This window comes from Empidonax traillii, unplaced genomic scaffold (genome assembly GCF_003031625.1).
Source record: "Empidonax traillii isolate 1590-97213 ecotype Southwest subspecies unplaced genomic scaffold, ASM303162v1 scaffold534:size827195, whole genome shotgun sequence".
Lineage (NCBI taxonomy): Eukaryota > Metazoa > Chordata > Aves > Passeriformes > Tyrannidae > Empidonax > Empidonax traillii.
Window position 1 is genome coordinate 670026 of NW_020955727.1, and position 27094 is coordinate 697119.

The 27094-nt window shown below is 57.8% G+C and overlaps 1 protein-coding gene across 2 annotated transcripts; it reads left to right on the forward strand.

The window, feature by feature from the left end:
• Positions 1 to 205: 205 nt before the first annotated feature.
• Positions 206 to 27094, forward strand: CACNG3 (calcium voltage-gated channel auxiliary subunit gamma 3). Of its 2 annotated transcripts, XM_027897234.1 has the most exons (5): positions 206 to 535; positions 1686 to 1879; positions 22226 to 22309; positions 24385 to 24525; positions 25634 to 27094. In XM_027897234.1, the coding sequence occupies exons 2-5, from the start codon at positions 1696 to 1698 to the stop codon at positions 26143 to 26145; spliced, it is 921 nt and encodes a 306-aa protein (XP_027753035.1). In that variant the 5' UTR covers positions 206 to 535; positions 1686 to 1695; the 3' UTR covers positions 26146 to 27094. The 2 variants fall into 2 exon arrangements, with proteins under 2 accessions (XP_027753035.1, XP_027753034.1); XM_027897233.1 differs by lacking the exon at positions 206 to 535 and having other exon boundaries at positions 1577 to 1879.

Here is a 27094-nt window from a genome sequence, read left to right on the forward strand (position 1 = left end):
AAACTCACAGGAAAGGTGGTTGTGTGGGTGCTGCTGACCCCAGCTCTCGTGGCCCATCCACACACTCCTCAGAGGGCTGTGTCCGCCCCCAGCCCCCAGAGCACTGCCGCTCTCCGGATGGAAACGCTGAGAATCAGGAGCTGGTGCTGTGCGCCCAGAGAGCCTGGGCAGAGCTGCACCGCCTCCAGCCTGAGCTGGGAACCAGGCACGGGGCCCGTGGGGAAGCAGGGAATGAACCAGGGTGATCCACGGCCGGGAGCCAGCGGGAAGGCAGGGAGGGAAGGCGGCGGGGCAGCAATCAGCGTATCCTGCCTGGGGAGTAGCACAGACGGTGATTTCAGGTTGAGGAGCTACTTAATTTTCACATTCTTAATTTCTCGGTACCTTCATAATTTTCTGTTTGCCTTTTTGGAGTAAATAACTAGTAATTCCATGTGAGTGCATACAGATGAGGGCTGGGGAAGCACACACCATCGCGTAAATCATTCGCTTTCCCGTCTCACCCGTGGCCCTTACAGGACTGTGAATTCAAGAGGTAAGTGTATTCTAGGGCTTGTTGGAAAGGTCGTATGAGTCATGTGCTCATCCAACCGGCTGAGGAATGCTTGAGGGAGATGAGGAGACGGTGAAGAGGAAGTGGACAGGGGGATTGACTGGTGGGAATGGTTCAGGATCGGATTGCGGGTATCAGGGATGTTTGGGCTGAATTGGTGCTTGGGTAGGGGTTAAACACGGTGTCCCCGGGGCACAGACAGCCCTGTGTCAGTTCTGTGGGTGTGTGACCCCCAGACCCTTGCACCAGATGCCACCCGGTGCCCGGTACCGGTGCAGCAGTTCCAGTGCTGTGCAGACTGAGGGGGAAGGGTGTGTGTGTGTGTGTGTGTATGATAGGGGAGCCAAGTTGCCCCTTGCCGGGGGTCTGCAGCCGGTGGGTATCTGCCAGGACTGTCTGTGGTACTGACTGGGATGGGCATTCCCACCCAGTCCTGTTGGTCCCTTGTTACAGTCCCGGTACGGTCCCAGAATCCCGGGGAGGGGTCCCTGGGCCAGTCCCGGTCACTGTCCCCTCTCAGTCCCGGCACCCCAGCGGTGGAGTTCCCCTGCCCGGCCCGGGTATCCTGGGGTAGGGTCTCTCTCCCGATCCGCCGGGGCAGTCCCGGTCTCAGCATCCCGGAGTGCGGTTCCCGGAGCAGTCCCGGTCCCCGCCCAGTTCCGGCACCCCTGGGTGGGTGCCCAGTCCCGGTGCCCTCGTCCCCCTCCCCGTGGCGGTCCCCCGGCGCTGTGCCCGCCGCCGGCCGGTGGGTGCGGGCGGGGGGCGGTGTCCCGGCTGCGCAGCCCCCCGCGGGTCCCGCCCCCGCCGCTGCCTTGGCCGGCCGGGCGGGGGAGGCGCCGGGAGAGGCGGCGGGAGCGCTCGGCGGAGCCGCTCCGGCGGGCTGGGCTGGGCTGGGCTGGGCTGGGCTGGGCTGGGCTGGGCTGGGCTGGGCTGGGCTGCTGCGCTCCGCGGGCTGTGCTCGGGCCATGCCTGCCGGGCTCGCCGGGGCCGGGCCGCCCCGCTCCGCGCCGCCGCGGGGGCCCGGCGCTCCGCCGGCCGCGGGGGCATGAGGCGGCGGGCGGCGGGCGGCGGCGCCGGCCCTTCCCCTGCGAGCCGCCGCCGGAGGATGAAGCAGCATGAGGATGTGTGACAGAGGCGTCCAGATGCTCGTCACCACGGTGGGAGCCTTCGCAGCCTTCAGCCTGATGACCATCGCCGTGGGCACCGACTACTGGCTCTACTCGCGCGGCGTGTGTAGGACTAAGTCCACGAGCGACAACGACACGAGCCGCAAGAACGAGGAGGTGATGACCCATTCGGGGCTTTGGAGGACGTGCTGCCTGGAAGGTACCGACTCCCTCGGCCCCAAAACTTCGGGGGAGGGGGTGCATCGCGGGACCCCCCACCCCAGAGCCGGGTCCCCGGCCAGCGGAGCATCCCCCGGCCGGCCGAGCATCCCCCTGCCCGGTAGCCCCGCCGCCCCCGCTGCCGCCCTCCACTCCCTTCCCCGGGCACTTGCGGAGGCACCGCGGTGGAACCTCGCGGGGGGCTCCTCCACGCGGGGGGAGCGTGGCTGCGGGCTGCGGGGTCCCCCCCGTGCCGGGGACCGGCACTGGCGGCGGCAGCCGCGCTGTGTCTCCCCGGGGATGCTCTCGGAGAGCTTCGGGCCGAGGGGCCACAGGTCCCTCTCCCTACCAGGGCTGTGGGAGTGGGAGCAAGCAAAGCCCCGCTGCTGCTGCCTTTCTCTAAGGCTGCGCGGGCACCGTGCCCCTGTCACCGGCAAACACACACCAGGCGTTTTCATCGCCGAGCCCCAGCACAGAACCAGCCCTTCCCATCCGAGCGGCAGAGTGGGGCAAGCTGGGCTGCTGCTGCCCCACTGCATCCTGTCCCTCCCACAGCCAGGCTGCCCCACCACAGCTGCCTCACGGCTGGCTGCCCCACACGGCTGCCCCACGGCAGTTCTCTCGCCTGCCCGGCCCGGCCGCTTTGCCCCCTTGCCTCCCTCCCACAGCAGTGCTCGGCAAGGCCCTGGCAGCTGCTGCCCTCCTGCAGCACAGGCCACACTTCGGGGCAGTTTTGCTCCAAAGCTGCTGGTTGAGGTGTTTCTGAGCACCCCTAGGCTGTGCTTAAAGATGAGCTTGAACTGAGCCAGGTGCTGGTACCTGCGCAGCAAAAAAATGGCTGATGGCATCACTCTGGGCTCTAACTTTTAAAATTAGTGGCAGCAGTGGGTGTCCTGTGTGCTCGAGGGGACCTGCCCCACTGTCCTGTGGGGCTCCAGGGACATCAGGCTCCCCCAGCCCAGGAGTGACCCCTCCAACGGTGGGAGCAGACAAGCCACGGCGCCAAACTGCTCCTCCACGTTGGAAAGTTCTCGGTGAGTCACGGCCAGAGATGCAGAAATACCCGGTCTGTTCCTGGTGCTTGGTCCTAAACCTGGTGAAGTCAGTTGGAGCTTTCTTATTGATTCAAGGAGGGTTTGGATCATGCTCTAATTCTGTAATAAATAATTTGAGATAATCTGCCTCCCCTCTTGGGCTGAGGGAGCCAAGGAGGCAGGAGCCAGGGCTGTGAAAGATGGGATTGCTGGAGGCATGAGTAATTTCCAAAATTCTTGGGTTTGCTAGCTTTATTTTTTTTTTTTTCCCAGCCAGTGTTTTACGTTTCCCTCACTGTGATCAATCACTGCTTTGGAAGGAGCCAGAGAGGCCCCGCTCCCCTGGGCACAGCTCGCTCAGGAAAGGGCTTGGCAGTGCCATGGCAGAGCTTGGAGCTGAATCACAGCCCGTCACCCTGAGACCAGGTGTGGGGCTGAGAGCAGCATGGGCTCAGCGTGGGCTCAGTGCTCCCAGCTCCACGTCCTACCCCGTGCTGGTGCTCTGGCAGCCGCTGTGGTGGCAGTGGGAGCGGGAGCCGTGCGGTCCCTGCGGCACAGCCGAGGCCTCACACCGGGCACCGGCTCCACCAACCCCTGGCTGTGGGTGTGGGTGGCAATGGGCTGCGGGGGGCTGCAGCACCCACTCGGTGGCAGGGCAGGGAGGGTCCCAGGCTGCGCTCTGGGGGAACACACGGGGCTGTGATGGTGCTGGGGGGATGTGAGGGGGCTGCTCGTCACCCTCCTGGATCCTGCAGGAGGAGCGCACTGGTGCCTTGCAGGCTGTTAACCGGTGCAGTGCTGGGAAGGGAAAACTTGCCCAGCCAAGCTGTGCAGAGCTCACGTGCTGGCACCAGGGAAGGACCGTGCGGCAGCAGGGGCTGAAGACCCCCCAGCTGGGGTGGTCACTGCAGCCAGGGGAGAGCTGGGGGCTGTATCTGGTACGTGCAGCAGGTCCTGTGTGATCCCTGCTGCAGGGCCTCGCTGCCTCCTGTTTTCTGTGCACTCACTATACTGGACTCGAAAAAGGGACAGAGGCTTCACCCCCCTGTGCCAGGACCGGTCTGTCAGAGGGGCCGGTTCCTCTGCCGTGCAGAAGAATGTCTTAGCACTGAGCAGAGCTCTCTGCCCGTCAGGAACCTCCTCTGCCTCGAACTTTCCCCCGCTGACAGGGGTTCGATGTGTGGAGGGAGGGAGGAATTAGGTGCGGAGCCGCAGTGGCTCTCCTGGCTGGGCGCAGGGCAGAGCACGAAGCTGCCCGACGTGGCAGCCGCTCTGTGCGCCCGTGGCAGCCGCTCTGTGTGCCCGTGGCAGCCCCGGCAGCGCCTGCGTGGGAGCTGCACCACGTGAGCATCACAAGCCCATCGGCGAGAGCGGATAAATCTTGAATGAAGCCGCTGCAGACCCATGGAGAGACACCCACACTGGGAAACACAAATTAGCGGTTGACTCAATATGTGGAGCCCAGGCAGGTGTTCCCAGACTGCTGGGCTGGGATAGACTGGTTGGATTGGCAGCGTTTGGATCCTAATTATTGCTTTTATGATATGCAAACGCTTAGCAGGTGTCGGCTCGTGTGTCCCACTCAGGCGTGACCGGCGCTGGTCAGCGACTGTCCCTGTTGCTGTTTCAACATCACTGGTTTTCCTCTGTTCCTGCTTTGTCAGAAAGGAGGGGCGAACATGGCACTCTGAGGAGAGAGCTGAAGTTGAGAAATTGCTGCTTAGGTTGATGGTGTTTTTTGAGAAAGTAAAAGAACTTTGGTTTTCATCAAACTTAATTAAATTCAGCATCATTAAATGCAGCATCATTAAATGCAGGGAGGCTCCATGTCCTCCCTGCTGCGGGGTGTAGATTGGGACTGGCTCCATGGCATCATGCGGATCTGAAACAGGCAGAAGGAGCAGGAGGATTTGGCCGAGGCTTCTCAAAATACCATATTTTAAGGCGATGTGGTACTTTTCCTTTCCTCCCTCATTTCCTCATCATAACAAAGTGCTCTGTCACTTCTGGAGGAGGCCAAGCGTTGCTCTGCCTGCCTCCCTCACGGGGGATGCTCGGCATCCTCCATCCTTCTGGGGTGGGATGCAGGCCGGTTTGCAGGAGACACACACATCCCATTCCCAGAGCTGTTCCTCAGCCACACTGTCCCCCTTGGACCCATCCTGGCCCCTCCAGTGTCCCCTGCAGCAGCTCCAGCACGGCCTTTGCCAACTGGCAGTTCCTCCCTGCCAAGCCTGGAGAGCCTTACTTGGGGCTGGTCTTTTTGGAGGGATCCTGTCTAGATTGAAATGTAATATTGTGGGTATCATCAGCGGGCCCCACAGCCCCAGGACCCTGCCCAGTTACTTCCACACCTGCCCTGCAGCTCCTGGGTGGCTCTGGGTGTGTGGTGGGTCTGTCCTCGAGGCTGCAGCTGAGGATGACCGGCCGTGTCCCTGGCCTGATGGTTCCACTGGGAAAGGACAGGGGTTTCTCAAACTTCCTTTGAGCATAACAAGTGAGCTCTGCTACCCGGTTGCCCCACAGCCACGCAGCTGTTTGTCATTAATCTGGCCTGCTGTGAGTCTGGTTGCTCACCTGCAGGTCACCTGAGCCCCCTTGGCTGTTCCCTCACAAGGAGTTCCCATGGTGGTGGCCCAGCCCATCCTGTGGGGCTGAGCATCCCCTCCTACCCCACAGTGGAACTTGCTCTCCTAGTTCTTCACTGTTAATCCTTGCAGTTGGCTGTGTAAAGGTGGCTGTTGCTGAATGATCCCATGGTACCGAGCTGCCCAGGTTTGCCTGCCTTGTTCATTAATATCCCCATCAGCCTTTTCTCTGCCATTTCCCTCTTTCACTCCCAATTATTTCATGTTTTCTTCGGTACTGCCAACAAAGATGTTGTCATAGTTCAACACTGTTCTGGTAACAGGTGATCCTGTGCAGGAACATCCCTCAGATGACAGGGACTGTCTCTGTGAGCTCCCAGCCCCATTAACAATGCGCTGTTGATTCTGTGTAATACAGGTCTTTAAGTTTTTCAGGAGAGCTAAATCAAATACCCAGTGGAACTCTAAATGTATTATGTCACCAACTTCCTTTATCAAGTTAATTTGTAACCATATCAAGAAAAATTTATGGAGTTTGATAAATCTATTTTCCACAAGGCCGTTTGACATTTTCCTCATCCACAGTTCCCACCTCTGCCAACCCACGGGCAGTGCCGGGGACACAGCTCCTGCCACTGCCCATCGCATCACTGCTGGCATTGAACCAACTTCTCCCGTCTTCTAGAAATTCAACAGAGTTGCAAGGCTTATTAAAATCCATTTCAGATCTTCAGAAACCTTCTCAGCCTATTCTCTGAATGCTCCTGGGAGGAAGTTCTTTAGTCCTCCCGATTCCATGTTTACACATCGCAGTCACTGTTTAGCATCCCCCCAGCTCCTGCTGGAATACAGGAGCCTATTTGTCTCCAAGTACAGAACAGAAGTGTCTAATGAATAAATAATAATGTGTCACTTCTGCTCCATGACTGACAGTTGCCCTGTTGTGATCCAGTGGTGTTCTACACTGTCAGGAGACCTTCTTCGAACACAATGAGAGGATTCCCCCTTGCTTTGCCTTGACCTTTTGGTTACAGGTTTATTTTCTCTGATCCCATCAGCTTCTCCCATCAGCCACATGCGTGTCTTGCTACTTCCTGTATCTAAATCCCTGATTTTTAACTTTTTTATTCAATTTTCCCTTCAGCAGGCCTAGCAGAGGCATGAGGTGCAGGGAGGCAGCTGCCTTTGCTCCTGGATTTTCCCCTGCTGGTTTTGTCTGGCTGGTTTTGGCTGTGCTGAGCAGAGCTGGGTCGCAGAGAAGGCATTAAGTTGGGCTGGAAGCGGCTGCCCTGGCCAGCCACCAGCTCTTCCCCCGCCTCTAGCTCCTCAGCCCTCTGAGTGAGGCCAAGCAGAGAATTTCCCCAAGGTGACAGCAAGATTGTTTCTGTTAGAAAGTTATTATCTTTAATTTTTAAAAGCGCCAAGCAAATGTCCCTGAGATTGCAATCACCCATGATGGAGCACTTTTTCTCGCTACTCATTATAGGCAGGTATTTAAGGAGCTGCTCATCCTGTTCCTCTGTCTGGTCGGTGTCTGTGATGGATTCTCATCAACACCCCAACGTGCCATCGAGCCCTTCTCCACGGTGCTCGGTCCAGCTCGGTGCCAGTGCTGGTGCTGGTGTTACTGTGGCTGCCAGGCTGCCCTCCACGGCCACGCTGACCACCCTGCCCCAGCCCACTGGCCCACCAGCCCTGGCATGGCCCCCTGACCCGATGCCCCCGGCCATGGCTCTGCCAGGGGTGCCTGCTGGCTCCAGCACCACGGCGAGGAGAGCCAGGGATGGCAGCTGTGCCAGCAGGAATGCACGGGTGGGGACCATCAGCATGGGCTGCAGGTGATGGAGCGGGGACAGGGCTGCTCTGTACAGCAAGGCAGGTTTGGGGACGTGGAGGAGAGGGATTATTTGCTCTTTGTTACCTGAGAGCTGGGAGGCACCGAGTGAACCTGTGTGGTGGGAGCAGAGGATGTGGTGTGATGGAGGCACCTAAGGTGAGGTGATGGATGAAGGTGGAGAGGGACCAGTTCCCTGTCTGACACTGCCTGGTGGAATTACCAGGCTGCAGGTTTGACACCCAGCAAGCCTTTCTGCCAGGACAGCACAGAGCAGGGACAGCCCACGGGCCTGGCACTGCCCTCGCACGGGACTGAACACGTGCCCTGGGCACGGGGCTCTGCGAGGGGTCGGGTACAAACGGTGCCCAGGCACAACCTCAGGCTTAGGGAATCCCTGAGCCTCGCCTTGGTGGAGGATGTACCGGATAAATGTGAATTACTGTCCTCTAATGGAGATGGAAATGAGGCTGGCTGGACCCTCGGGCTGCTCCAGACCCACGTCCCCGTGGCACGTGGCCAAATGCCATGAGCCATAAAAATCCTTCTGGACAGCGAGGGTCCCGTGCCACTGCCAGCTGGCACCGTGGCTGCAGGCAGCCGTGCCTCCGGCTCCACGGCTGCCTGGAGAGTGTCCGGGGTGGAGCTGTGCCTCAGCTCACTGCCACCCGCTCTGCTCTGAGCAGACGGTGCAAAATTCACCCTCCTGGGAGCCTGCGGTGTTTTCTGGGCAAAAATCCTGACTTCTGGGGTGGGTTAGAGAGCTGGTTCCCTCACTGCCTGCGAGCAGCACGTGATGAGTAAAATGTATGCTGTGAACAGCTCAGAAAGAGGCATTTTACTGCTGCATAGGCGTGGTGCAGAGCCTGTCATCTCCAGAGCTGTTCCCGTGTAATAGAGGTGGAAGGCTGAATTTGAATGAGGCTCAAGTGGGTTTTTTCCCATGCAAGGTCACCAGCTCCAGGCCGGCTGTAAATAATTAGGGCTGGTTAACGAAGGCTGTGAGCCCCGGTGCTGGGGCTGGTGGCTGGGGCATAGCTGTGGTCTGGGGAGGATACCCACAGATGGATGCTGGATCCTCTGGTCCTCAGCGAGGTGGGGGACTGGCCGGGTGGTGCCAGTGACGATGTTTGCTGGAGCAGCCAGGGAGCAGGGAGAGATGCCCATGAGCTGCTGGAAGCTACCTGGCCTTTGGTAAATCCCTTCTCTCTGCATGAATCTTGCCTTTTGTAAGGTGAGGCCAGGTGGATTCATTAGTGTTCCTCTCACGTGGATCTGGAAAAGTCCCCCAGTGCTGTGACCAACGGTCCACAGGGTGAAGACCCTCCTGTGCCCACTGGCACAGCCCCCCGGGCCACGCTGTGCTGTGGCACAGCCACTCAGGGTGGGGGGTCAGGCGTGGAGCCTGTGATGCTGCGTCGTTTGGGATGAGGGGAGGTGAGGGAGGTGAGGCAGCTGAGGCATGAGGCTTCCTCAGTGCTTCTTGTGTCTCCATGGTTCCTGTTCACATGGGTTTCACCATGGATTTTTAATGAACACAGTGTGCACTTCATAAATAGACACTAACCTCCTTTTTTGGGAAAATCAAAAATGCTCTTAAAATTACATAAATGCACTAACCCATAAGTATGGGGGAGAGGGGTTGGCTCACCTGCTGCCCTGCCCAAGGGGTCCCACTCGTCAGGGGCGTTCATCCCTGCCTCATCTGCTGACGAGTGTCACCGGCTGACTCACAGCGTTGGCAGGATGCAGCTGCCAGGTATCCACTGTCATTTACAGGGCACTGACAGGAGCTGGGGGTGGGTTGGTCCAAGGCATCTGAGGGGAAAGGTGCCCACCTGTGTACAGAGTCCCTGTGAAGCGCCCCTGGGGAGGTGAGGAGGGAGCAGCGCTGCGGGCTCAGAGAGGGGTTTCTCCACACGTCTCCAGATTCCTGGAGCTGGTTGGTGGCATTTTGGGTTAGTGTTCGGTGTGGAGGGGGGGGTTTCATGTCCCTCCTGAGGGTTCTCGGGTGGGTTTGCTTTGGCTGACTCTCTGGGCTCAGCTCCAGAGGTTTTGGGCAGCTTTCCCTGGAGTGAGGAGCCAGGAGGTGCTGGCTCTGCCAGTCCCATCAGGCTGTACGAGCCATGGCTCGCTCGGGGAGCGCAGCAGAGGCAGCTCCAGATAAAGGCTCTGATTAAGGAGACACCTGCTGTGATAAAGAATGACAGTGCTGGGGTGACAACGGGTGCCTTGTCCCCAGTGTGTGTGCTGACAGCTCTGCAGTGCAGGGAGGGTTCCGGGAGGAGCCGAGAGGAGCACGGGCTGCATCCCCCTCCCAGACCTGTTACACAACCCTTCTGTAAACACCCCTCGTGTCCCAGCTCTGGGTCAGCCCGGGACACCGGGGATGCTGGGGAATGTTCTGGTTTGACACTGGGGGGACCTTGCAGCCATCTACCTGCCGCAGGTACTTACCAGTGTCTCCAGGAGGAAAAGGCCAGGTCAGGCTGTGCTGCATGCTCGGAACTGTCCTGTGTCCTTTGGTGCCTTCCAACCCAAAACACTCTGGGGTTCTGTGATTCTGTGATCACTCACCCAGAGGAGGAGTGGAGGGTCTTCTCACAGCAGGCTTTTGGTCCCTTTTGAGACGTGTCAGGACCCCTGGGCTTCACTCATGGCCTGACCCTTGCAGGAATCCCTCAGTCACTGGTGAGTGACTGTGCTTGAACACAGTGGGGTTTTTCACAGTCCTAGTGAGCAGAGGCATGAGGAGGGATTGTGGCTGCTGGATGGGTCATAGCACGTGATGATTTTCTCAGATATTGCCTTTCTCTTATCTCTGGACACTACAATCTACAGACAAACCTCATGCTGGTGGGCAGCAGAGGAGGGCTGAGCTGTTCCCACATCAGGTCTTTGGCAATGGCAGTGTTTTATTGTGCAGAACCATGAGGAAATGCCAGGGCAGGTGTGGGAGTGGGGCAGCCCTTTGTGCTATCCCACCACTCTCCACAGGGCTCTGGATGTTTGCTGTTTGCCAAAAGTGCTTTGTAGTGAAGGAGGAGAACTGGGCCTGGCCAGGAGCCCCAGGGTGGGCACAGAGAGAGAGGAGGGACATGTGAACTCCCAGCCTTTCTGGGGGCTGCTGGACACCCTCAGGGCTGTTGGCATTGGTGATGTGCCCCATGGTACTCAGGCACTGGAGAGCAGTGGCAAAAGGTGGCATTTGAGGGTGGCATTTTGATTTGTGCCTCTCAAACCCTAACATTTCCAACTTCACTGGTGGTCTGGTAACTGTCCCCTAACAATACCTTTCCTCTCAGTTCATGCCTGGAATCACAAGGGGAGGTTACCCACCAGAGAGGCTACCAACAAGCAATGACCCGTTTGAAGTATTCCTAATTTTAATCTGTTAAAATCAGCGTTGGCTTGTGCTGCTGGCACCAGTGAGCTGCTCGTGTCCTGCAGAACTGCCCCTAGTCCCAGCGATGGCACTTCTGTCCCCCTGGTGGGGCTGGGCTCCCTCCCAGCACAGAGCAGGAACTCCTGGGCCAGGCTGGTGATGCTCAGCTGGATGTTAAACACAAACTTAGGGTTATTTTTGCAGCTGTCAGAATATGTGGTGGATCAGCATCACCGATTGCATCACACAACGTCACCGCACGAACAGTGCAAGGGGCTGCGGGAGTCATCGGCCGCCTTCCCCGGGAGCCTCCTGGCCCACCCCGGCCCGGGGCCGCTGCCTGGCTGGGAAAGGTCGCTGTCCCTTGGCGAGGCAGATCTGACCTGCCGGTGGCTGTCCCTGCCGCAGCCCGGCTGTGTGTCCCGGCCACCCGAGCAGTCATTCCTGCCGGGGTGCGGGGCATCCTTGTCAAATCCTCCATTTGCCTGAGCATCCCGCAGCCCTTACCGCGGCCCGGCAGCTGTGCGGGCCGAGAGCGGGACCCCCTCCAGATGGGGACACGCTGCTCCCCCCTGCCCGCCCAGGCTGCTGCCGGGGCTGGGAGCCTCTCGCAGCCCCGAGGCTCCTTCTCCCCGTGCCGGGAGAATCTCTTGTCGCTCCTCAGCACGCTCCAGCCGAGGATGAAAGTGTTCTCTGCACATCAGTCTTTGGCCTTCTCTCCAACGTGAGAAGCGGGAGAAGGATCAGAGCGATCGCGCCTTGCATAGGAAGCAGGAAAGCTGCAGCGGGCTGTGAGACCTCTCGGCTGGGGAGGAGCCGGAGCCGCGGCTTCTGCTTCTCTCGCCCGGCATCAAAGCGTGGTTCTGTGAGGGCACCGCGACGGCAGAGAGGTGGGGGGAGGTGGTGTGCGTGTTGCAAATAATCGCAGATAATAATATGAAATAGGATCTTCTCTGCATATTGCCCCGAGCTGCCCCAAGTCCCACTGCTGCCGTCCCCTACCCTGAGCCCGCAGCAGCTCCTGGGCAGGGACCACCCGCTCTCCCCTCGGGGCCGATCCCCGGCCAAGCTGCGGCACAGACGGGTCGGTCTGGCTGCGCCGGCAATCGTGGCTCGCTCGGCTGAGGTGACAGACAGACGTGCCATCGCCCTCGCGCCTGAGCCACCCTGCCATGGCACGGCCCGTCTGCCGGCACCCCCGGGCTGGGGGGCATCAGGGCTGGGAAAGCTGCTCTCCACCGCTGCGGCCCCGCACTGGGGCTGTGCGGGTGACACTGGCCGTGTCTCACTGCAGGGTGGCGGAGGCAGCCCTGTGTCTTAGGCTGGGGATGGTCAGGGTACACAGGCTCAGCCAGTCTTTAGAATTACTTGCCATGTCAGTTTGAACAGATCTCCCCTCTGGGATGAGAAGCCTTCCAGAAAACGGGAGCAGCAGAACATCATCCCATGAGCTCCCAGGAGCTGGTTCCCCGGGTGCAGGCGCAGCCCCGCTGGCGGCTCAGGCTCGGCAGCGCTGGCTGGGCTGCGACAGCACCGGCACCTCCCGCGCAGAGCCTGTTCCAGGCTGTGAAATCCCCGGCTCTGCACAGCTCCAGCTGAGCACCCAAAATGAGCAGATGCTCGTGATCTCTCCAGTACCCATCTGTAAACTGGGGATGACGGAATTGTAGAACCATGGAACGGTTTGTGTTGGAAGGGACCTCAAAGACCATTCAGACTCTCCTGCCATGGGCAGGGACACCTTCCACTAGTCCAGGTTGCTCCAAACCCCATCCAACCTGTCCTTGGACACTTCCAGGGATGGGGCAGCCACAGCTTCTCTGGGCAACCTGAGCCAGGGCCTGCCCACCCTCACAGGGGAGAATTTCTTCCTTATATCCCTGTTCTGTCAGTGGGAAGCCATTCCCCCTTGTCCTGTAATTCCAGGCCCTTGTCCAAAGCTCTCCCCAGGGCTGTTGTTCTCCATCCATTCCCCACCCAGCTCATGGTCCAAACTGCCGGTGCATCACCCAGAGTGGGGCAGGTGGGTGCTGTCAGCACTAACCAGGTGGTGCTGCTGGGCTGCAGCTGGGACAGAGCTATTAAAAGGCTGCTGCAGGCACAGCTCTCCCTGCAGGAAGGTGCTTTATGGGCAGAGCCGTGCTGAGGGCAAAGCCACATCCTGGGCACAAGCTGGAGGTGAAAATAGGGGAGTGAATCTGCAGAGGCAGCCCCAGGTAAGTTCTGTGGGGCTGGTGCCGGTGGAACCAGGGCAAGCAGCCTGGCATAGTCCTACTGTCCTTGCAGCTGGTGGCAGAGCAGCACCTGGCTGCAGCGGCATCAGGGTGGGCTCTCTGCGGTTGAATGCAAAGGAGGCAGAAGATAGAAAGCATTGAATGAGTAGTGAAGCTCTGTGTGCCATCATCTCAAGGGATTTCATATGTTTCTCCTCTCCCCCTCAGAGTTCTCTTTGGCTCCTGGAATGGCAGGGCTGTGTGGAACTGGGGTTGTTTCACAGCCCAGAGTTCTTCCAGCAGAGTACCTTGCGCGTTGAGCTGGGTTTGGGAAGCTGGGAAGGTTGAGGCTGGTTAATGGCCAAGGTGATGGTGTGAGCGGCTCAGGGACTGTGGAGAAGTTTGCCTGGGTCTGACACATGTCAGAGTGGAACTGGTTTGGAGCTGGGAGAGGGGTCCTGCTCCCTGCCCTGAGGATGCAGAGCGTGCGGTGCCGGGGCTGCAGCGTGGGCAGGAAGAGCAGAGCTGGAGACAGAGGAGTCCCACGGGCTGCCTATGGGTAGGGGAGTGTTTCAGCAGTGCAGGGCAGCTGGTTGTCATTTGTTAGGGTTTCTTGGTGCTATAAAATCCCAAAGGGATGGGTGATGGACAAGATGTCCCATCCCCTGTCCCAGGCAGGGAGCCTGCTGCTAGTCTGGTGCTGTCGAGGTGTTCCCAAGGGCAGAGCTCTCCCAAAGGCACAGGGCAGGGCGAGTGCTGTGCCACGGGAATGGCTCTGACTTCTGGGCAGATCAGGGGGGCAGCTTCTATTTCTTGGAGGGGGAAGGTGAGGTGGCATCGCTCGCTTGTTCACCAGCAAAGTTCTCCCCTGATGCTCAGTCTGGAAGGAGAGTCCCTTCTTGTTCTCCCAAAAAAAGCCAAGAGTGAAACTGTGGTGCTACTCCTGAATATGGCTTTCCCCATCTGGGGCGCTGGAGCTGCTCCCCGGGGCTCGCTTCCCTCCCGCAGATGGTGAGGAGGTGGCTCAGCCTCCCGGCAGGCACCGAGCTAAATCAGGCGGTGCTGGATGCTCCTGGTACCTGCGGCAGCTCTGGGCTGACCGGACCCCCAACCTGGAGGGGGTGAGCCTGGCACCAGCGGGGAGGGGAGCAGGGATCCCCATCCACACCATGCCCTGGGCCTGCAGGAGACAGCACCCACCTCCCACAGCAGCAAACCGGCAGCACGGTGCCCACTGCGTCCCCTGGAATAAACAGGCTGTGATGGATCGAGGCCCTTTTAGCGCATCAACTGAAAACTTCAAATATTTATACCGGGAAGATGTGACAGCAGTATAGATACATTTTAAAAAAAGGCAGGTGCTGGAGTGGCAGTCACGTATTTGAAGTTCAAATGCTTACCTTCAAATCAATGCTATAAAAGAGGGAGAATGTAATAAATTTAATATCACTTTTCAGGGAAAACAACCTGCCGAGCCTCCTCCCAGGCTAAATGTGCTTTAAAGATTGACTGTGCAGCTGTAATAACTATTGATGAACTGTAAACATGAAAAGATCCCCCTGCTCCCGGCCTGTCAGGAGCATTAGGGTGGAAATGCTCTCTGCTCCGCTCCGGAATGACTCACCGAGGCCTCGGTAAATGTGTTTATTTGTAAAGATCCTTATTTCAGAAATAGTGACCTTTCTAATGCCTCGTGCACTGAGCTCGGAAATTCGAAATTGCCTTTTGGCAACTGGCTCGTCTCTCTGCAGCTCTGACAGTGCTTTCCATGACGATTTACATATTTTTAGTCTTGATATTCCGCACTGTGGGGCTCCTTTGGAGAATGATTTGCTTGTAGCGGCCCTGGAACTGCAGTGCTGGGCTGAGGTTAGGCTGTGCTGAGGGCATGGAGGGGCTCACTGTGCTGGGCTTGTCTGGCACCTCCCAAACCTCTGCCTCCCAGCCCTCCCTGAGTGACACCCTCTTTCAAGCATGGACTGGAGTGTTGGTCACAAATTTGAGCTGCTTCATCTTGAGCTAGGGAAGACTGAGGGTGGGCAGGCCCTGGCACAGGCTGCCCGGAGCTGGGGCTGCCCCATCCCTGCAAGGGTCCAAGGCCAGGTTGGATGGGGCTTGGAGCAACTGCAACCAGTGACCTGTCACTCTGTGTCCATGGCCTGTCCCCTTGTTGGAGTCCTCCCTTGTGCCATCAGGTACCAGCCCAAGGGCTGCAGTGGCACAGCTCGGGGCTGGAGCCCGGGCAGGGTGGGCAGTGGAGTGTGTGTGTCCATCCTCACCCTTCCCAGCAGCTGTTCATTGCTCAGCCAGATCCTTCCCCACCTGTCCCTGAGCTGCGGGATGTGCTGGTGTCCCTGAGCTGCGGGATGTGCTCGTGCTGGGTGTGAAACGCTGTGGTTGTGGTGGGTTATTTACCGTTCCTGGGGCCTGTGGCCAACGCTGTGCCGCTGTTGGGTGACGGGCGGTGGCACTGCTCCTCTCTGCTGCTGCTGCTCATCCCAGAGCACCGGGGAAGGACGTTTTGATGGTTCTCTGCTGCTTGTTTGCGCCTTTATCAGTGCTCTACAATCCTGTGCTGCTGATTTATATTCAGAGTTATGAATATCTCCTTTCTTCTCTTTGCTGGGCCTGTTTTTATTTTTATAGCTGTTTACGTATTAGCCAGGCAGTTTCTAAACCGATACAAACTCCCATCGTGGTGATGGGTTTGGGGCAAAACACTCTTAAATCATTCTCTATTCACAGTTGTGCTTTTATGCTTAAATCATTCTGCTAACTGATTTGGCTTATAATTGTTTTCTGCTCTGTGAATTGACCTCTCAAAGCACCAGGAGTCTCTGCTGGTGCCTTGGCCTTGCCTCTGTGTGCCCATAAGAAGCGTAATCAAGCCGAGATTGCTTGGACTTGAGCTGCAACTAGTTTTTAATTCTATGATCCATTCCCCTTCAGCTGTCAACACAGAGTCGAAAATAGCACTCCCCTGTGCTGGATGCCACGCTTCACAGCTATGAAATTGTCATTTATAGGTTTTTAGAAATTCAGAGGACATTTTAATACTGGTGAAGTGAAACCTCCAGCTCCCCATCATAATGCAGCTTCTCTCCTCCTTAGTATAAACAGGTGTTCAAGCAGCCTGGGGATGATCCGGCCTCTGGCACAGCTCGGGGTGTGAGCAGACACCGAAGCACCCACTTCCACACACTCTCCTGGTCTGAATTACTGGCAGCTTGTTTAACCAGAGTATCTCAGGCTTTACACTCCTGACTCTTGTTTTTCCCTCTGGTCCCATCTAGGCAGTTTTTATCATCAGTTTTCAGTGTTCTGGCCATGAAACACCATGTGGGCCAAACTTACTCCTGCAAACGAGTGAGTCTGGATCCTTCTGTTAATTATCCAGTTGGTGGCTGGGACAGTGAATCATGGAGTCACAGAATGGTTTGGACTGGGAGGGATCTTAAAGACCAGGTGCTCACACCAGTGGTGGACTGTGAGCTTCTGGCAGCTCTAGCCAGTCCTCAGGAGTGGTGGGCAGAAGAGGATGGGAATGAGCCCCAGACCCCTTTCCCAAGCAGGCACGAGCTCTCACGGTGCAGGATGGACCCACTTTTTCCCCAATTCCTGCCAGCAAAAAGCTGTGTGGTCCAGGAATCTCCAGGGTTGAGCTGGCTGTCTCTATTACCAACAGCCAAAGAGGAGGCTGGAAGGCAAACCCTTCCCAGAAGCTCATCAGTTAACCCAAGTGAATCTAAAATGTTCATTAAACAAGGAAGAGGGGGATCCTGCCCTGGCTGCACGGACAGAGGGCCTGATGCCTCAGGCACTGGGATGCTCAGCTGGGGCCAGGGCTCCTGCTCTGCCCCATCTCTTACTATCAACATCTCCAAGCAGGCAAACAAACAAAAGATCATTATTTTCTTTAATTGCTAGAATTGTATTAATTTAAACAGATAAACTTAATCAGTGAAGCTCATTAATTTCTAGCACATGGCTTCTTTACGCTGATTCTGGCTGCTCCAGCGCTCATTGCACTCTCATAGGAATGTCAATTACTTTTTAAAATAAAAATCAATGTTTATTCACTGTTAAAGATGAAACATGAAATGATTTCCTTAGACATGCTGATGAGCGCTCTCCTCCCCAGCACGATGCGAGGGCTCCCAGCAGCAGCAGCTGCTGCCCATTGCCATCGCTGTGCCATGAGGGGACAGCAGGGATGGGGCCACCCTGGACCCCCACACTCACCTCAGCCCCCTGCACCTTCCTACCCGATCCCAGCATCTCCCAGGAGCGTGGTGCTTCCCTGCCAGGAGCTCCAGCAGTGCAGGATGGAAGGAGGAAGGTGGCAGGATGGAGGGAAGGGAGCACAGGGGGAGCCCCTGGAAGCAGCTCCAGAGCGTTACCTGGTTACTTTTCTAATGAGAAAACCCAGCTAAACCCTTGGAGCGGAGGGCTGGAAATTACCCATCAGCTGCAAACTTTTTTTTTCCTCCTCTATTATTCAGAATTGTTTTGCTTTTCTGAACTGCCTTGTGTAGGTTGCACCAACCCCACAGATTCCAGAATGGGAGATGATGAGTCACTGTCAAAATGTAGATTTTTTTTTTCTCTTTTTTCCCTTTTAGCACCACTGAGGGAGTGAAGTCCCTGTGCCACGCGCCGATCGCTGGCACCCGGCAGGCTGGAGCTGGCAGGAGCTCCCAGCCCGCCCCTGGTGTGAGTGCCAGGTTTTCCCCCTGGTGTCCCCCGTGGGGATGCCCGGCATGGGCATTTGCTGCTCCCCATCCCCTGAGCTGTGGGGGTGCAGGGGGGGCTCGGTGCTCCCCCCTGTGTGTTGGGGTGTGTGCTCACGCTGGGGTCCGACAGCCCCGCCGAGCCCCCTCTGCCGCCTCCTCGCTCTTGTGCTCCTTTCATCTGACTCGGGCTTTTTCCACTGTTTTTTGTTTTTTTTTTTTTTTTTTTTACAAAAACAGGAAAAAAGTCCTTCAGAACAGGCATATCTGTGTAGGTGCCTCTGCTCAGCCACAAGCCACCACCGCAGAGAGGGGGAGAGGGTGTGAAGTGGAGATGGAGCCAGATTCCGCCGGTGCTGCGGTGGGAAGCTGGTGTGGGGCTGCCGGGGCGATGGGGATGTGCTGCAGGACAGCTCAGTCCTGAGGGGGAGGATTCCTCCCACTGCCAGGTGTTGGGGAGCCCAGCACCCCTCCCGACACGGGGAGATCCTGGCTAGAGAGCTGGTGCAGAGCTGGGGGCTTCTGTTGAATGAAAACACAGGCTTTGCCTGAATTCAGCCACTCTCCAGGAGAGCTGAGGCCAACAGATGCTTGTGTGAGGAGGCAGGTGACAGTAACAGTCTGAGGAGTCACAGATGATGGCAAGGACAGGTCCCTCACCTGGCTCCCTGACTGTTCCCTGCCCTGGGGTAGCACCTCTTGTCTTTGGCTCCAGCAGCGATTCCGGCTGTGTTGCTCTGAGCTGTGGGTCAGGTCTGTAGCCATCCCACCATCTCTCCCTGATGCTTTTCTAAGCTGCTGTTTGTCTTTGAAATTGGGCTGTGTTGAAAATTTGGCGATGCAGGAGGCAAACGAGGTGCTGGGGGGGGGGTCCTTGGACCCCCACAGCCCTTCCTGGGGGACAGGAGCTGCTCAGTGCCACCCACTGAGCCCTTCCCAGTGGCCACTGGGTGCTGGCCGTGGCTAACCAAGACTCAGAACCCCCTGGCTCTGCAATCTCACACCAGGGACCTTGTGCAAAGAGCCTCAGGATTCCTTGCAGAGCCTGGAGCTGGGAAAGGGAAGGAATTCGGATGAATTTCTTTCCATCTCTCCAAGCATCTGGGAGGTGGGTGGGAGGTAAAAAAAGATGAGCCCTGAAGTTTTAATTCCTTGGAGATATTTAGGTATCTCGCTCTTGTTACTCAGGGAGTGCAGAGCCTGAGCATCTCTGGGGATGTGCCACAGGCTCCTGCCCCAGCATTTCCCAGCTCAGCTCCGACCTCTGGTTCTCCAAAATAATAATCTTCAGAGCACTTGGACCACAGGGACTGCCATTGCCTCCAAATGGATTTGGTGTCTTTAGGAAGGCCATTACTGGAAACCACAACTCAGGAGATAACTCACTTGGATTTATCAGGAGGAGTGGAGAGCTGAGGGCTAGAATGTGACCTTGACTCCTCCTGGCTGAGCTAGAGTTAGGGGAGCAAGGAATTTTGTTCTCATTTAAACGTGGTCATAGCTCATCCTCCCCAGCCTGAGTCTTCCTTTGCACACAGTAGTAACACCCAGAATGGTCTCTGGAAAACTGTTCCAGTGGATGAAAAGTAATGAGATTTTAACACCATAACTGCAGCTCTTTAGTCTTCTGGCTCGCCGGGCTGGGATCGATATTCTTGGCCATATTTACACCATCGTGCTTCCTTTGCAACCCCCTCCCCGTTCCCCCCAGCCCCCCCTGGGGAACAGGGCTGTGAGAGGAAAACAACCTGAGATCAAATCAATTAATTGCCTCTGCGTGCGCCGATGAACGCGGTGCCGGGAGCTCAGCGCAGCGGAACATGAGAGAGCAGAGCAGGAGAGCCACAAAGCCCTGCCCTGTGCCCCCAGGGGGAGGGGGGCTCTGGGGGCAGCCACCACTCCTATTATCCAGCAGGCAGTGTGTGGGGCTCCCAGCTGGGGCCATGGAAGGGCTGGAAGGGTTACGTGGAGCACGGGATGCAAACAGGGATGCAAACAGCCCCGGGGGTGGGGAAGGAAGGGAAGGGATCCCACACAAACCAGCGGCTGCAGAGTGTGCTGTACGAGTCCATCACTCCCAACTCAAATCTGGTGTCACCTGAAGACAGGGCTCGCTGTAGGGAGCCTGGAGCTGCTGGGCAGGCACGTGCTGCAGGTACCACATGGCCCACGGTCCCATTGCTGGCACGGACAACGTGCCCTAGAAGATTTCCCAGCTGGAGAGGGCTTCCCTGCCATACCTGCAGATTCTCAGGGCACCCCTGGGTTAAAGTGAGACCACTGCATGGAGGGTTTGACCTGCAGCTGGGTGAAGGTGGGTCAGAGTGTGGGTGGATGTGCTCTGCTCCTGGCCAGGGGCGTGCAGGAGCTGTGAAGGGTGAGGAGAGAGGTAGCACCCACCTGGTGGTAGTGGTGGGGTTGCTCACTCTAACCCTGCCATGACCAGGTGCCCCTGTCACCCCACGAGGCAGGAGGGCCTAGCTGGGGCTTGGTAGTCTCAGCTCCTGACCAAGCTCCTCCAGCTGCTCCCCTTTATGGCGCAGCTTGGTGGTCGGTGGGGGAGACGCTGCAGGAGGGTCGGGGGGTGCTCTGGCTTCGTGGTGGAGGTTGTAATGTAGCCTGGGCAGGCAGTGCCACAGCACACAGCGAGTGTTGGAAGAACACACCTGTCCCTGTGCCACCACGAGTGTCTTGGGGGTGCAGAGCACAGCTCCTCCCTGGTGTTCCTCTTCCCACCCGCTCTGCCTGGCTCACCCAGGCACTTACACTGCTGATGTTGCTGTTCGCTGACTTGTTCAGGCTCAAAGTGCCACCTCGAGGGCTGAGCCTCTCTCCCTGGACATGGCAGCAGCATTTCTCACTGTCAGTGTGTCCATGTTGGCCACAGGAGAGCACTGAGGCAGTGGTGGGTTGTGCAACTGCAGATGCTTTTCCAGAAAAGAAAGGAGGGATGTGAAATGGAAGAGCTGTGGAACATGGCAAAGGATTTTGTTGCAGGCTTTGGAGCTGGCACATCTCCAGCTGATTCAGAACATTGTTCTTATGTCTCCTTGCTGGTGCCTGTTGGCCAGGCACCATCTCAGCCTGTCTGGGGGCCTGGGGGAGCCCACTCTGGATCCACACCCGGTGCTGGTGAGGTGTGCCCAGGAGAGGCGTCAGCAGGGGCTGAGGCTGCAAGTGCCCAGAGCCAGGACACATCCCAGTGGGACAGCATCCCAGTGAGTCCTGCTCTGGCCAGCACTGGAGCAGGGCATCCTCTGCCCGAGCTCACAGCTGTGGCCTTGCATCTGGCAGGGGTCAGAGGCAGCCAGGAGCAGTGATCCAGGAACAGGTAATCTGGCGTCACTGCTGCCTCGAGGTCTTGCTAAGGGAATGTGGGCAGAGCAGGAGACTCCAGAAGTTGAGGACCTGGACAAAATCCGCTTCTTTCCTGCCCACGATGTGGTATTGCTGCTGTAACCCAGGCCCAGTGATAAAGCTGGGAGAGGAATACCTGCAGTTTCATCTGCCCTCACCAGGGGACAGGGACCTGATGGCTGAGGATGTGCCATGTAGCCCAACTGCCTGGTGGACTCAGTCCCCAGCCAGGATCCTGAGCAGCTGCTTCATCCATCCCTGGAGCCATTTCCAGCCACAGCTCCCTGAGGCAGGACTCCATCCTCCAGGGAGCATTTTGGAGGTCAGAGGGGGCTTTTTGGGATTCCAGCCTTGTTGTGGTGCGTGTTTGGAGGCTGAAGTTGTGTGTCAGGTGGCTCAGCATTGCCATGGCAACGAGCATCAGTTGATGAACAGAGGGAATAAAGGAGCCAAAATAAATGTCAGAGCGTGAGATAGTGGCAGTGGAGCTGGGGCTGCCCCCCTGCCCACCCCTCCCCCTGGGCACTCGGGCACGTTGCCCTGGCTGTGCCCACTCAGAGCAGGGCTCAGTTGGTGCAGTGCCCGACGGCTGGAGAGCAGAGGGACACGTGGGGGTGACTCCGGGGGGAGGGGGCAGAGCCTGCTGGCTCTGGGTGCCGGGAGAAGGTGGGTGGACCCCGAAAGCTGCGAGGAAGAGGAGGCTGGGGGCTGTGCCGTGCAGCTGGTGTCCTCGCTGCGCTCAGTGCATCCCCTTCTCCCAGAGTTCCCAAAGCAACGGCAGCAGCGCTTCTCCCGCGGATGCCGTGTCTCCCTCTGCATGACAGCTTGCCTCCTCCAGAGCTTCATCTCCAAGCTTTAATTGATGCCTGTCACGACGCTCAGCTCCCTCGAGTGCAGCCCGGGAGCGTGCAGGACACTGTCAGGGTGGAGCCTGTCCCTTGGGGTCACGTCCTTCCTGCTCCCGTGGGAGAGGGGACAGAGCCAGCATGACCTGAGCACGTGCTCCAGTGCCACTGTGACGAGGGGGCTCCTCTTCCTCTAGGGAGATGCTGCAGTTGCTCTCACCTCACCCTGCCCCTCCAGAGGAGTCCCATGCTGTGCCTCAGTTTCCCCACGTAAAACATCCAGGCCCCTGGGCTGCTGCACATCCTGCAGCTCCAGCCAGAGCAGGGAGGTCTGAGCGTGTTCTGGCTTGTGTGTTCCCAGGAACCTTCCGAGGAGTGTGCAAGAAAATCGACCACTTCCCCGAGGATGCAGACTACGAGCAAGACACGGCTGAGTATCTCCTGCGTGAGTTCTGCTTCCCCACGGTGCACGTTCCCTGGGCACCCCCTGAACCCCTCTACAGGGCACCCCCATCCCTGTCCCCCAGCCTCACCCAGCAGGTCCCTCCCACCTGGCTCCCTGGCCCCCCTGGTGGTTACCCTGGTGGCCATGTCCCACTGCAGTCCTCGTGGCAATGGCACATTTGTCTGGCACTCCCTGTCCCCATGGCCGGTCCCAGGAGCTGCTGCACAGCCTGAGCTTCTTGGGGTCCCCTCAGAGGGGACTGGGACCCCGTGTGTCTGTGGTGCAGCACCACAGGGGTTCATGCTCATGCCCTGTCCATGCTGGTGTCCCTGTTCCCAGAGTCTCCAGCCAGGCTGGATCTGCTGGGAGAGCACAATGAGCATCTGCCACGTGCTCTGCAGAGGCAGCCAAGTGCAGGGAGACAGAGGGAAATCAAACTGGCAGCTCTCCTGGGAAAAGCAGGTTCTCCTGTCTATGGGGCCAGCAAACCCTCAGGGCAGAACCACGCAGAGCCATAGAATCCTGGAATGGCCTGGGTTGGAAGGGGCCTTAGTATTTAAATATTATCCAGTCCCACCTGGTGACATAGCCTGGGCACAAATGACACAGCCCAACATGCAAAGCCACACGGGCAAGGACTGCCCAGCCTGTCACAGCCACACGTGTGTGTGACAGGCTGAGGAGCCTGCACAGCTCAGGGTTTATTCCAACACCTGTGTGTCCAGACAAGGACATGGGGCAGCTTTGGAGGAGGTGGCAGCCCTGGGTGCTCTCTGAGCCCTTGGGGGTGGGAGGAATCCCAGGAGAAGGGCCCTGTGCCCCTTGCCCAGTGCTCAGCCCCGCTCCCCCACCTGACCCAGCTGCTGTTCAACCAGATGTTGCTCTGAACTCCCCAGTTTCTACAGCTCTGCTCACCCAGCAGAGAGGGGAGGGGTTTTAATGGAATAGGTTTGCAGTTTTAGGAGATTAGCATTGAAGTTCTCCCACCCCTTCCCACATTTAAAGTAAAAAGTCTATTTTAAAGCCCCCAGAGTGGCATTTTAATGGGGCCTCTCTGCATTTTTGTGCTTTAATAACAGCCCTAATCAAGGAATGAGAGCCCAAGCCAAGACACAGTGTATTTTTGGTGCAGCAGGTAGTGATTTTCTGTATTCATTAGTCTCTACTGTCATTTTGGAAGCTGATCCGTTCAGGGAAGACCCTTCTTTGTGTAGTGCCTGGTCAGTGACTCCCCAGCACGCAGAGACTGGCTCTGCCAGAGCTGATCCTGTGGGATGGAGCCCAGTGCCAGGGTCATGGCATCGTGCTGGGCTCCAGGGCCTGGGCTCTCTGTTCATTTTCAAAATGTTTCTCCTCTGCACCAGAAAATTACTTTTTGTTGAACTTGAGGTGTATTAGTTTGCAAATTTTGGCTTTCAAAGCAGCTGTGATGGTTTGGGCCCTACGGGAAAGGTTCCTGACTCTGTGGTTGGCAGTTCCTCCCCAGCCTGGTGAGATCCATGTGGTTTCTGCCATCCCAGACTCCAGAGGCACATCCACAGCTAAAACCTGTGGGTGGTGTGTTTGGTAATGGGAAGGTAAATTGCTGGTGCTGAGTAAGTGACAAGGCTGGAAAAAATAGCCTAGGAGGTGGGGGGAAAAGAAATTCAGGGATTAAGCTGTTCTTGTGGCTGGAATCACGGGGTCTGCAGGGCTGCTGGAGCAGCTCAGTGACAATAGAGATACTGGGAAGAAATTCTCCCCTGTGAGGGTGGGCAGGCCCTGGCACAGGTTGCCCGGAGAAGCTGTGGCTGTCCCATCCCTGGAAGTGTCCAAGGCCAGGTTGGATGGGGTTGGAGCACCCTGGGCTGGTGGAAGGTGTCCCTGCCCATGGCAGGGGGTGGAATGGGATGATTTCTAAAGTTCCTACCACCCCAGCCCATTCCAGGATTCCATGCCAAGCAGAGGATGCACAGAGGGGACCCGTGCTGGGTGTCCCCACCTCTGCTGGCAGCACCAAACATGCCCTTGCACTGCTCCCTCCTGGGTGCCAGAGCGATGCCAGGGCTGATCCTGCCCCGCTCCCTGTCCCACAGGTGCGGTGAGAGCGTCCAGCATCTTCCCCATCCTCAGCGTGGGGCTGCTGTTCTTCGGGGGCCTGTGCGTGGCCGCCAGCGAGTTCTACAAGAGCAAACACAACGTCATCCTCAGCGCCGGCATCTTCTTCGTCTCTGCAGGTGGGAGCTCCCAGGGGTGTGGCTCTTCCAGCCTGGGGGGGACAGGGTGAGAGATGGGGTGTGGGTCCTCCCAGGCTGTCAGCACAGATTCTGGGGCTTGTGAGCTGTCCCATCCGAGTGGGAAAATCCCTGTCACAGGGCTGAACTGTCAGGGGTCTCTGGCCTCGGTCACTGTGCTGGGCAGCACTTCAAGCGTCCACCCTGCTGTGTCCCGAGCAGGATCTGTGCAGGTGCTGCAGCCTGGGAAGGGTTCCCCGAGCACATCTGTCCCACTGGGGAATCACCCAGCCCCAGACAGGTTTGGGGGGCCCTGTCAGTCAGCGGGCACTGTGCTGGCAGCAGCAGGACCAGGCAGAGGGGCTGCCGCAGTCCTGCATGGAAATCGCTCTCTGGAGGGGCCGTTCCTGCTGGATTACTCATTTCTCTGTGCTGTTCCCCAACGCTTCCCCTGATTATCGTGTGACAATGTCTTTGTCTCAAGGAACTGCTCTATTTTGTGTTTTTCTTCTCCCCACAAAGAGACAAATGACTCTCCCTCCTTGGCTGGCAGGAGCTGCTGATGCAGATGAGAAAACAGCAGAGAGAACATAATCGATTCATTAAGTAAATCCGGGAATGCACCAGCCACTCCCCAGCCCTGCGGCACAGCCCCGCTGGCTGCTGGCAGGGCACAAACTGCCCCCAGCTCAAATAAAGCCTCCAGGCTCCAGCAGAAATGGGAAGACATGGAGCCATTTCAGCTTCCCATGTGTTCCCATGGGCCATGGCAAGCTGGGGTTTGGGCTGGAGGGATCCCTCTGTGCCCCTTGGGTTGTCTCTGCTCTGGCCACAGACCGGGCTCCTGTGGTTCATTGCTCAGCAAACCAAAGCACAGCCAGCTCTTGAAATGCCCCTTTCCTAAACAAAATAGTGGTTATTCCCTCCAACCTCCCAATATCCAAGAATATCCAGATATACTCAGTGTGTATAGATACACTGGGCTAGCAGAGCTCTGTGAGGGGGTTTGGCCCCATTGTGCTGGCAGAGGGGTCGGTGCCCCATGGGGACACATTCTCCCATCCCGCTCCTGCCACTCAGGTGAGCGCCTGTCCCTCATCCTCCCCTGCAGGTCTCAGCAACATCATCGGGATCATCGTCTACATCTCGGCCAACGCGGGGGACCCGGGACAGAGCGACTCCAAGAAGAGCTACTCCTACGGCTGGTCCTTCTACTTCGGAGCCCTGTCCTTCATCATCGCTGAGATGGTGGGGGTGATTGCCGTGCACATGTACATCGAGAAGCACCGCCAGATCCGCGCCAGGTCCCACTCGGAGCTGCTGAAGAAGTCAGCATTCACCCGCCTCCCCCCCTACAGGTACCGCTTCCGCCGGCGGTCCAGCTCCCGCTCCACCGAGCCCCGCTCCCGGGACATGTCACCCATCAGCAAGGGGTTCAGCACCATCCCCTCCACCGACATCTCCATGTTCACCCTCTCCAGGGATCCCTCCAAGGTCACCATGGGGACGCTGCTTAACTCGGAGCGGGACCACGGTTTTTTACAGGTCCATAACTCCATCCCCAAAGAGTTCAAGGAGTCTTTGCACAACAACCCGGCCAACAGACGAACCACGCCGGTCTGAGGCGGGCAGGGCCGTGGGCAGGCTGCATGGCATCACCCTCGTGACGGTGTAACCCGTGAAACCCCGTTTTTAAGGACAAACCCAGAGGCTCCCCAAGCCCCCGCCTGTGGGGCTGGTTTTTCACTCCTGAAATGCCACCGGCCGGGCCAGGCGGCTGCGGCCACGCTGGGACGGGACCCCCGGTGGGGAGGGGACAGGGCCGTGCCGGGACCCTGACCCCGGCGCCCTGCGGACTGAGTGGGGCTCCAACCCCCCTGGGACAGCGGCTCCCCGAGGTCTCCATCGTTCGTGTGATCATACCCGCCGTGTTCCGTAGCTGTGTGTCCATGGAAATGCTGGCCCTGTCCGCGAGAACCCTTAACCCGGTAGTTACATTTCAGTGGAATCGCCTGCAAGTCCGGAGCTGGAAGCACTGAGCGGGTGCCGGAGCGATGCTCGTGTTCCAAACCCCTTTCCCTGTCGTGCTGGACGGAGTGCTCGGGCTGGGTTCCTCTATGGCATTTCGTGCATGCATTAAATAGCTTGGAATTCAATTTTGTCATGTCGGGTTGGAAGAAACATCCTTTTGCAATTTTCCGTGGTCTCAAAAGGGCTTTTTTCCTTCCTGCCTTCCTTTCTTCCTTCCTTCCTGCTTTCCTGCCTTCCTTTCCTCCTTCCTACCTTCCTTCCTTCCCATGAAAGGACTCAGGAGCAGAATTCCTCCAGTGACTGGTAGCGAGTATCCAGCGTTTAATTCACCTCTAATGTTGCAAGAAAATGAATTAATTCCCTACAGTTGATATGCAGCAGTCAGAGATGACTGTCTGGGCACAGCCAAGGAGGCACTGTGTGATCGTGGTGCTGCGGGAGCAGCTGGGCCGGCCGCAGGCGTGCGGATGGGGTGTGATTCCCTAATGGCTGGGAGATCCAGGAGAAAAACAACAATAAAATCGTCCAGTTTGGCAAGTTC